General features: G+C 46.4%; 2 protein-coding genes across 2 annotated transcripts; both read left to right on the top strand.

Moving 5' to 3' along the window:
- The first annotated feature begins 1415 nt into the window (after positions 1-1415).
- Positions 1416-5099, top strand: LOC123425183 (exosome complex component RRP41-like). The gene is made up of 7 exons (XM_045108861.1): positions 1416-1662; positions 2770-2848; positions 3542-3644; positions 3746-3866; positions 4327-4415; positions 4513-4662; positions 4743-5099. The coding sequence occupies exons 1-7, from the start codon at positions 1506-1508 to the stop codon at positions 4830-4832; spliced, it is 789 nt and encodes a 262-aa protein (XP_044964796.1). The 5' UTR covers positions 1416-1505; the 3' UTR covers positions 4833-5099.
- A 512-nt stretch (positions 5100-5611) lies between these two features.
- On the top strand, positions 5612-7817 carry LOC123425182 (29 kDa ribonucleoprotein A, chloroplastic-like). The gene is made up of 4 exons (XM_045108860.1): positions 5612-6023; positions 6535-6636; positions 6962-7276; positions 7446-7817. The coding sequence occupies exons 1-4, from the start codon at positions 5673-5675 to the stop codon at positions 7512-7514; spliced, it is 837 nt and encodes a 278-aa protein (XP_044964795.1). The 5' UTR covers positions 5612-5672; the 3' UTR covers positions 7515-7817.
- The last annotated feature ends 2267 nt before the right edge of the window (positions 7818-10084 follow it).

Raw genomic sequence — 10084 nt, 5'->3', positions numbered from 1 at the left:
CACGACAATGGCCAAGCATCCCAATAGGACACCATGGACCTTTCAGTCACTCCAAGGTCGTTGGGACGTGATGAAGCCGATTTGTAGCCGTTGGACATCTTGCTTGGAACAAGTTCCCAATGCACCTCCAAGTGGAACCGTGGAACCCGACTATGTGAGTTCGCTTCCACGTCCCAAGTTGTGCACACCATTTGCATCATATGAAGTGATTGCATAATTTGACTTTGTTTTAACTGTGTAGGACAAAATTGGCCAACAACGATACAAAGGCATGGAAGCTTTTGAATGCAAATTTCTTAAACTAGAGCATTGTTGGGATATGCTCAAAGACCGCGACAAGTGAAAGTTGATTGACAAAGAATCCCCACCGAAGAGAGGTTCACTTACGAACATGAATGAAGATGAAGATGATGATGACCCAAGAAACTTGAACAAGCCCGATGGTGACAAGAAAACAAAGAAGAAGATCAAGAGGGAACACGAAGCATCGAGCTTGCGGGACAAGATAGATGCCATGCTGCAATCAAATGAGTTGATGCTAGCGAAGACATTGGAGACAAAGAAAGAGTTGGCTGAAAAGAAGGCACGAGAGAAGCAAGAGAGGTGGCAATTGCTCAAGGATGAGGGGTTGCGCAAGGTGACCATTGAGGAGAGAAGAGCACGTGCCGCTGAGAACAAAGCCATGTCCAAGCTTCTTGTCGAAGAAAATAGGATCATGACATTGAATCGCAATGACATGGACGACATCAACAAAGAATGACATGATATGGCAAGGAGAGACATCTTGAAGAGGGAGATGCTTTCGTCGGCCGGTGCGTGTTACAGTGCCAACGATGTTTTCTCACCGGTATTTGGAACCAATGTCGCCGGTGATTTCGGTGCCGGAGTTGGAACAAGTGCCGACGACGACCTCGATGGAGGTGATGCGGAGTGAAGAGTGACCAAGATGATGACGGACGCGGTCGTCGCTTTTGCATGAAGTCCTTTGGCGTTTGTCCTATAAAATCATGCTTACTATGTTTTATTGTTTGAATTTGAACTCATTTACCAGAATCATTGTCAAATTCGTTTATTTGAGGTTTTCGGTTTGCGGGTCGACGCGGCGGTATCCGAGTAGACCCCGCGTAGCCGACCTGTAAAAGAGCATCTTGTACGAATATCTTTTTTACGGATTCGTTTTGCGACCGACTCTGCCTTCATTCGCATCGATCCGCAAAGTCATTTTTTCGTAACTGTAAACACATTTTACGAATTTATAGAGCTGCTCTAAACAACAACAACAAAAAATAGGTCGATGCTGAGTCAGGGGCCTTCGCGGTCGCAGGTTCCACTGGTAATCAACTGGGTCGAACTGGAGCCGAGCTGTGTGCTTTCCGCTCACACGAATCTAAAAGCAGCGACCTCATCCCTCCACCCTCGCCGTAACAGCACAGACAAGCCCTAGGGTTTTAGCACTGCTCGAGCGGGCGGCCGGCGACGCAGAGGCGCAGACACACTTTCCGGCCATGTCGGCGGCGGCAGCAGCTGCGGACACGTACTCCCCAGCCGCGGAGGCTGGGAGCAAGCGGCGGGAGAGGCGGGAGGAGCTGCGGCGCCACCTCGCCGAGGACGCCGATTGGCCCCGCGCCGACGGCCGCTCCTTGCACGACTGCCGCCCCGCATGTAACTACTCCACTCCTGCATTTCTCTATGTTACTCCCTGTATGCATACCTCTGTATAATGCTCTGCTTCGTGCTCAACAATCCTCGTCGAGCGCCTGTCCCTTTGCTTGGCCAGCACTTGGGGTGTTCGACGTTATGCCTGAGCAGTGAGCGCATGCCTGATGCAACGCTGATATCCATTTCTTTGGGTTCTGCGGTCTTTTAGTATTTGTGCTTGGAATGCCTGTATGACACGTCGTTTTGTTGTGTGTCCTGTGTCATGTATGCTGCTGTGTCTCTTGACAAATATTGTTGCTTGGCATCGCTTGGCTTTCCTTGTGCACTTCTGAGCCTGTGATTTATCCATGCTAAAGTTTTTTTTAGCATCGATGTTGTGAATGGCTACTTCTTCCTGAGGTGCTTGATAGTTGCTTTGTTAATTTGAATTGATCCATGACTATGAGCCACTTGCACTATCAGTTGTTTAGATGATGGAAGTCCCGATTTCATGCTTTTGTGGTGATTCTCTAGCAGTCAGCCAAAGGGATTTATGCTATGTTCATCGGTGTTCCTTTGGGGAATCTGTACTCGGCTATCTGCTTCTGCAGATGATGCTATGCTAATGCTCTTGGGGAATACTAAAGGTGTAAGACGGTTTGCCCTGGATGATGATTTTCTGCATCATTCTAGATGTGTCCTGCTGTTATGCTTCTCTAGCCTGTACTCGCTTTACACTGATGCTGTGCTAGAATGCACAAATTCAACTTGCGAAGTGTCGAACTCCACTGATGCATGCTTAGCCTTGTGTCAGTTTTCTCTGTGCTTGATTTTAGTTATAAAGTGTTCAAAACATGGTAAATTGTAGATGTCTGCTAAACCAGTCTGCTTGTAGTAAAGCACCGTGCAATTTTCAGGCAGAACACAGTTTTTTTGTATGTATTATCATGACATATAACATGCTTGCACACATTTCTTTGATATATTATCTGAAATTTTGCTTTAGAACCTCTCCCTCTCTCTTTTCTTAACCTTTACCAGAACATATTGCTTATTGGTCTATAAACTATGGAGTCGAAACTGTGTGTATCTTCAATTCTGAGCCATTTATGATTTTATTGTATGTTGCAGTTATGCAAACAGGGCCAACTACTGCTGCGTCAGGGTCTGCTTATGCAGAATTTGGGAAGACAAAGGTCATTGTGTCAGTGTAAGTTTAACAGCATTTTTATTTTTCTCATTGTATGTATGTTGTATGTTTTTGATCTCAAGTGTGAAAGAAATGTCTTATATTTTATTCTAGAAAAAATATGTCTTCTGTTACTTCAGTTTTCTATTTCAACATAAATTTAGAGGTATGCCAAATTCATCCTTGGAAGTTATTCCAGATTTGACAATTTAAGTAGTTATCTGAGTGTTGATGGAATCAAATATCACCAAGTTACGGTCAACTGATATTTATTTACAAGTTCTTTGTTTGGACTCGAAAATGCTTATACTTTGCTAAGCAACTAAGAACATTTCATGTTCATCTTGAATCCATGTATTTCCTATCATTCTGAGTGTGCAAAGACATGCGAGTATTTTATGATCTTGTGCTCTAATCAGTTATCACTCCGGAGTTTTGACTACATGGCTAAATCTTTCTCAATGGGTAAAATCTTAAATTCACAAAGATATCTTGAACTTTGTAGTCCTTCAACTTCAACATGTGCTTCCTACTCCCTCTGTACCTAAATACTTGTAGTTGGGGAGAACTAGTCTAGTTTTCCCCAACTACATGTATTTAGGTACAGAGGGAGTAGATTTGTAGTGAATTCAATGTATTAGATTGTGCACTTTTGTTGGACCTATCTTATTGATTGATTGCTCAGTAATGCTTATTTATTTATCATCTTTGCAGGTTTGGCCCAAGGGAGAGCAAGAAAGCAATGCTGTACAGTGACACTGGTAGGCTCAATTGCAGTGTGAGCTATACAACATTTGCCACTGGTATACGTGGACAGGTATCCTGTTTAATTAGCTCTCATCGATTTATTTGGAGAATATTTTTAGTCAATAACATATATTTGAAAATAAAGATTGATAGCATGCATCTTCATTTCAGGGGTTGGAAAACAAAGAGTACTCTGGAATGCTTCACAAAGCCCTGGAAGGCGCAGTAATGCTACATACTTTTCCGAAGACTACTGTTGATGTTTTTGCGTTGGTTCTTGAGTCTGGTGGCAGTATGATACTATTCATGACTTTGCTTTTGGTTTCCAGTTTATTACACTAGTTACATATTGCATCTTTCTACTAGGAAATGCTCCTAAATTATTTTCCAGTGCTTATTCAGAAATTGTGTTCATATTCTTACTCATCTTAATGTCAATAACGCAGTATGTTCTTGCTCTTGTAATATAAGTTAAAGTCAAGTTATATTACTCACAAGTTCATAGTATGAACGTGCTGTTTTGTCGCAGTCCTTACTAACTTGAGAAAAAGTGAACATATTTAGGCAGGTTAGGTAAGTAATGAGTTAATACTTTTAGTGTGCATTTCATCACATTTGCCGATACATTTTGTATCTCTTTCCATATTTTATTTGACAGAAGCCTTTCTCCCTCACCATTTCTTTCTGCAGTACCATACTTTCTGATAAAGAGAAGCAACTACTTTCATCCTTACCACTCTCTTTTATTTCAGGCGATCTTCCCATTATAATATCTTGCGCTAGTCTTGCACTGGCAGATGCTGGGATCATGATGTATGACCTTGTTACATCAGTATCTGTGGTATGCCCTCACATTCTCCCTGCTTTATGACACATGTGTACTTCTGTCGAGAGATATTTAAACTGGAAGCTGATCAGTTTCAACTTCGATCTGCCAGTCCTGTTTAGGGAAGAATGTTATCATCGATCCAACCTCAGACGAGGAGGCATGGCAAGACGGAGGCCTTATGGTGTCTTATATGCCGGCCCGCAAGGAGATCACACAACTTACGCTGACTGGGGAGTGGACTGATGGCAAAATCACCAATGTATATTATCTACAGGATTACCTGAGATGATGCCAAGGCAACAACAATCATACTAACTTCTTTCTCTTGTTCATCAACAGGCAGTAGAGCTCTGTATGGATGCTTGCAGCAAGCTTTGCGAGATATTGCGGGAGCGCTTGAAAGACCCCGCGAGCCTGGCGAGCGAATGACATTTGAGCGACACATGTTTGCAGAATCGCAACAGATATCCTTAGCTGTAGAAGTTTTGTAGGGAAGGGAGGACAGGACTGCTGTTTGCAGGAGCACAATTTACATGGCTGTGGTGATTGTTTCTTTTGGCAAAAGAGTTTAGCCGAGAGAAAATCTTGTAGGTGTGCAAGCCATGTCTTGTACTGTGAGTTCGGAACCTGGGATTTTTCGGAACTTTGTACTATCATTCTATGGATTGTTTATGATGTCAAAGCTATTGCCCTGTATTTTGGGTCTGGGAGCCTGGGACTGGGATGCTATAAATTTTTTGTGGTGCTGCTATGTATCTCATCTGGTTGTTGTTCGGCTGGTACAAGCAGCTTGTGTTTACCACTTACAGCAATCTCACGCCTCCAAAATTTTGTGTTTACCACTTCACATTTCAGTTGCAGTGGGCTTTATTTTCAGCAAGAATGCCTCTATTTACCTAGAAGAAACAAGAATATCGTTGCTATTCATGCTTCATAGTGCGTTATCATGAAGTCGCAAAAGAAAAAAATAATCCTGATGAGAGTGCATTATCCCCATCCCGTTCCAACAAATTAATACAGCCAGTTTCCAGCTAAACATTTGGCCGGCCTCTCCCACTGCCAGTGGCGCCACACCCCCTCACACCCCAGCCCCAGAAAAATATCTCCCCCAGAGAAATATCCAGCCGTTGGTGTGGCTCACCGGCTGGCCGTCCATCCATCCCCCCCGTACACTATAAAACGCCCTCCACAGTTCACTCCCACACTCACCCCTCCCCAAACCCCAGCGCCAGAACCTTATCCCCAGTCGAGTCTTATCCCCCCTCTGCAATGGCGGCCACCCTCTTCTCCACCGCGCTCTCGCACCACTTCATCCCCCTCCCCTCCGCCGCCAGGCCCGCCGCGGCCGCCTCCGCCTCCTTCACCTGCGGCCCGCTGCGCGCCGTGTCGGCGCTGCTGGCGCCGCGGAGGCGGCTGCTGCTGCCCGTGGCCGTGGCCGTGTCGTCCGAGTTCGACACGGAGGACGCCGAGGGGGAGCAGAGCGAGGGCGAGGGCGGGGGCGACTCCGAGGCCGAGTACTCCGAGGACCTCAAGGTCTTCGTCGGCAACCTCCCCTTCACCGTCGACAGCGCGCAGCTCGCCGGGCTCTTCGAGCAGGCCGGCTCCGTCGAGATGGTCGAGGTATAAATTCACGCTCCCTGGTCTTGGTATTTACTGTTTACTCTTAGAGCAAAATTGTAATGGCCTACAGGTAATTACTCTAGTGTCCCGACGAAATGTGAAATTCTGCTTGGCATTGCATGGTTAGGATATATAGAGACTTGTTTCAGTGTAGTGTCGGGTTGTCTGATGGATGTGGAATTGGTACTGTGTATAGACTGTTTCCTCAAGGATAGGATAAGGTGCTGTAAATTTGTCTCGGCATGCAGTAAGTTCGAGTTGGTTCAGTACTTCAGGGGCCTCTCACTATAACAAATGAATGCTCAGTTATAGCAGAGTAGCATAGGTTGTTTTTCTTCAGGATAAGATAAGATAAGGTTTTGCAAAACGGCTTGAACTAAGTTTGAATTAGTTCAGTGGCGGTGTAAATGAAACATACTACAGCAAATGAATGTTCAACTGTGGCAGAGCTGCGTGCTAAATCCTTGATAGTTTATTTTTTCAGAATTATATATCATCTCATTTTTTGCAGGTTGTATACGATAGAATGACCGGACGGAGCCGTGGATTTGGATTCGTCACAATGGGTTCAGTTGAGGAAGTTGCTGCCGCCGTCGAGCAATTCAATGGCTATGTAAGCAGTCTTTTCATCTGTTTTAAACCACCTTATCTTGGTACACTAAATGGGTTTCAGTGACTAACCGCAGATAAATTTTACATGCTGTTGTGAAGAAGTTACTTCTCTATACATTAGGGTGTTTGTCTTTCATGTAATGTTTAAGCGAAGATGCACCTATGCTCAGGTTACTAGTATAAACCTGAAATCTGATATCACACATAACTAAACGTTGTAGTGCAGTCTTTGTTAATTGTTTGGGACTATTTGTTTTCTCTTGTGCATAGTGCATTTGTTGGAGTATTGGACTGTCAACTAACTGATTTTATATCTCCCTATTTAGACCTTCCAAGGAAGACCTTTGAGGGTTAACTCCGGACCACCACCACCCAGAGATGAATTCGCACCCAGAACACCGAGGGCCATGGGCGGCGGTGGTGGTGGCGGCAGCTTTGATTCAGCCAACAAGCTCTACGTCGGGAACCTATCCTGGGGTGTTGACAACTCAACGCTTGAGAACCTGTTCAGCGAACAAGGAAAGGTGCTTGATGCTAAGGTCATCTATGACCGGGACAGCGGCAGGTCGAGGGGCTTTGGCTTCGTCACCTATGGCTCTGCTGATGAGGTCAACAATGCGATCTCAAACCTCGACGGAGTGGTAAGTTCTTGCATATTATGTTCAGTGTCCAGTTTCAACAGAGTTACATCTATCTAGTTGTGTAATGTGACTATAGTCCTTCACATTGTTTAATGTGACGGCTTGTATGTTCTTCGCATTGTTTTGTGAAATAGGTATACTGATGAAGCATATGGTTTTTGTTGTGTAGGACCTTGACGGCAGGCAGATCCGGGTTACCGTGGCAGAGTCGAAGCCGAGGGAGCAAAGGCGGTTTTAAGATATCCTGACGCTGGTTAGAGATTAATCACGTGTTGCGTAAGTGTTAGTTTGTAGTTTCTACTACTATTTTCTCGCGGTTGATGAGAGAGACTGGGAAGTGAATTTGTATACCGGAAGATTTTTGTCAGCCGTGCAACTCGTTGCGCCTCTTGATAGAAAAAGTAGAAATTTTGTCAAAGTCATTCTATATGCTTAGCAGCATAGATGATGTACGATACCATTAAAAACCCTTTTGAATGTTTGTTGATGCTGTGTATGGCTCTATCCCCCTCGAAAGTAAAACGCCTACTGTTTCTCTGAATTTCTTTTTCTAGCTTAAGTCCCTACTTTTTGCCCAAAAATAACTCGTAAATTACTGTTTCTCTGAGTGTCTTTTTCTAGGTGAAGTCCCTACTTTTTGCCCCCCAAATAGCTCGTAAATCCAATGGGAATTTCTGTACTTTTTTGCAAAAATAAATAAATCGTAATCCACTAAATTGTCAGCTCAGATGACACGATCGAGTCGGATCGATGGCTAACCCTCTTCCTAATCCGATCACGAACGCTTCTTGCCCACGTTAATTCGAACCGGAAACCAGTCCAGCCAGGTGTCGGATCACGAGCCTATAATACGTACGTGACATAGAGGGTGTTTGTTTCCCACGACTTATTGGTTTTGGGACTTAAAAAAGTCCTTATAAGTCCCACCTAAACCAAACACAAGGGACTTATTATGGTTATTTGAGACTTATCAAATAAGACTCTCTAGTAGAAGCTTATTGGGACTTATTGCTGGTTAGGTCCGCGGAAGTCGATCCAGTGGCCGCCGCCCTGTCCCTCGTCGCTCGCACCGCCCCAATCGCCGCCGGCCGCTCGCCCCGTCCCCGCCCGCCCTGTCGCCGCCCGGGCCGCCCCATCGCCGCCCCGCCCCGTCGCCACCCGGTTCGTCCCCCGCCGTCCCGTTTTCTGCAATATGGACTTATAAGTCCCTGTAAACAAACAGGTAAGGACTCGGAACTTATAAATCCCTGTAAACAAACAGGTAAGGACTCGGAACTTATAAGTCCCTGTAAACAAACAGATAGGGACTTATGACTTATAAGTTGGCACTTAAAAAAGTCCTAGGATTTATGAAACAAACAGGGCCATAGGGTAGCAAGCGCCGCCAGAGGCTCTGCTAGTCTAGGGCACAGAGGTACTACAGCGACGTAACTACTCGTAAACTCGGCCATGGCTCAGGTCGACGGCGGCAACGGCAGCCACGCCATCGACATGGACGTCGGCGGAGACGCCAAACACACGGGGCCTCTCGCCGGCCACCCGCTCGCCTCTCCAAGCAATCCAAGCCACGCCATCGACATGAACGTCGGCGGAGACGCCAAACACACGGGGCCTCTCGCCGGCCACCTGCTCGCCTCTCCAAGCAATCCAAGCCACGTCATCGACATCGACGTCGGCGGAGCCAAACATGACGGCGACCATCTCGCCACCCCGAGCGACCCCTGCCACGCCGTCGACGTCGACGCGGCGCCCTCGGAGCCATCGGAGTGCGGGGTGTGCATGGAGCCGCTCGAGTGGGTGGCGATCGGGCCGTGCGGCCACCGGGAGGTCTGCTCGGACTGCGCGGTCCGCATGCGCACCGGCTCCAATTCCCAGCTCGCCGGCCGCCGGTGCTGCATCTGCCGGGAGCCCTGCCCCACCGTGCTCGTCACCATGTCCGGCGGCGGCGGGCCGCGGGCGTGCCCCAAGCTGCCGCCGCTGGGCGCGTTCCAGGGGCCGGCGGGCGGCTGCTACTGGTACCACAGCGGCTCGGCGGCGTACTTCGACGACGAGCAGCAGTTCCTGGCGGCCAGGAGGGCGTACCCGAAAGCGGAAGGCGACGCGCGCGAGGAGGACGGCGCGAGCGACGAGGACGGCGCGCGCGGCGTGGGGGCGTGCTCGTGGCTCTCCTCGCCGCTGGTGACCGGCCTGCTTTTCGTGGCTCTCTTTCTCTATATGGTCGAAGCCCACGGGGGCGCCCTACGATTCTGGGCCAATGATTGACAAGGTTCTGGCTTAAAATTGCTGAACTGAGATCACGTGATTATGTTTGACGTGGGTATTGTATTTCGATATTCAATTTTGCTAAAACACATCTAGATGTGATACAAATATTGTATATTTAAATCTTATATTATAGATTTTACGTAAAGACTCGTGCGTGTATTTTTTTCATTTCATGCTTGATTTAGTAATTTAGATGTGCAATAACTATGTCACATCCAAATATGCCCTAGACACACCCCTTGGATATTATTATCTTAGAATTCTAGAATTTGACTCGGTTAGGTTTGTAGTTTAGCATCGTGAGGGAAGTTTTGTAAAGGCAACAAATTGCTCACATATTTGTAGGCGAGACTTAGTTGGAACGTGTTATAAGTGCTCATTTAGAAAAAGATGATCGACTTTTATTCAATATCTTTGCTATTTGGAAGTTGTCTTTTCTCTTTTCTTTTATGAGTTACTTATTTTCCATTGTATGACTTCGCTTCACACCGTGTCATGAAACTACCGTGATCTATATATAGATCGTAGATAGATCATTGACAC

The sequence above is a fragment of the Hordeum vulgare genome, chromosome 2H (assembly GCF_904849725.1).
Source record: "Hordeum vulgare subsp. vulgare chromosome 2H, MorexV3_pseudomolecules_assembly, whole genome shotgun sequence".
Lineage (NCBI taxonomy): Eukaryota > Viridiplantae > Streptophyta > Magnoliopsida > Poales > Poaceae > Hordeum > Hordeum vulgare.
This window is presented reverse-complemented; position numbering and strand designations above follow the sequence as displayed.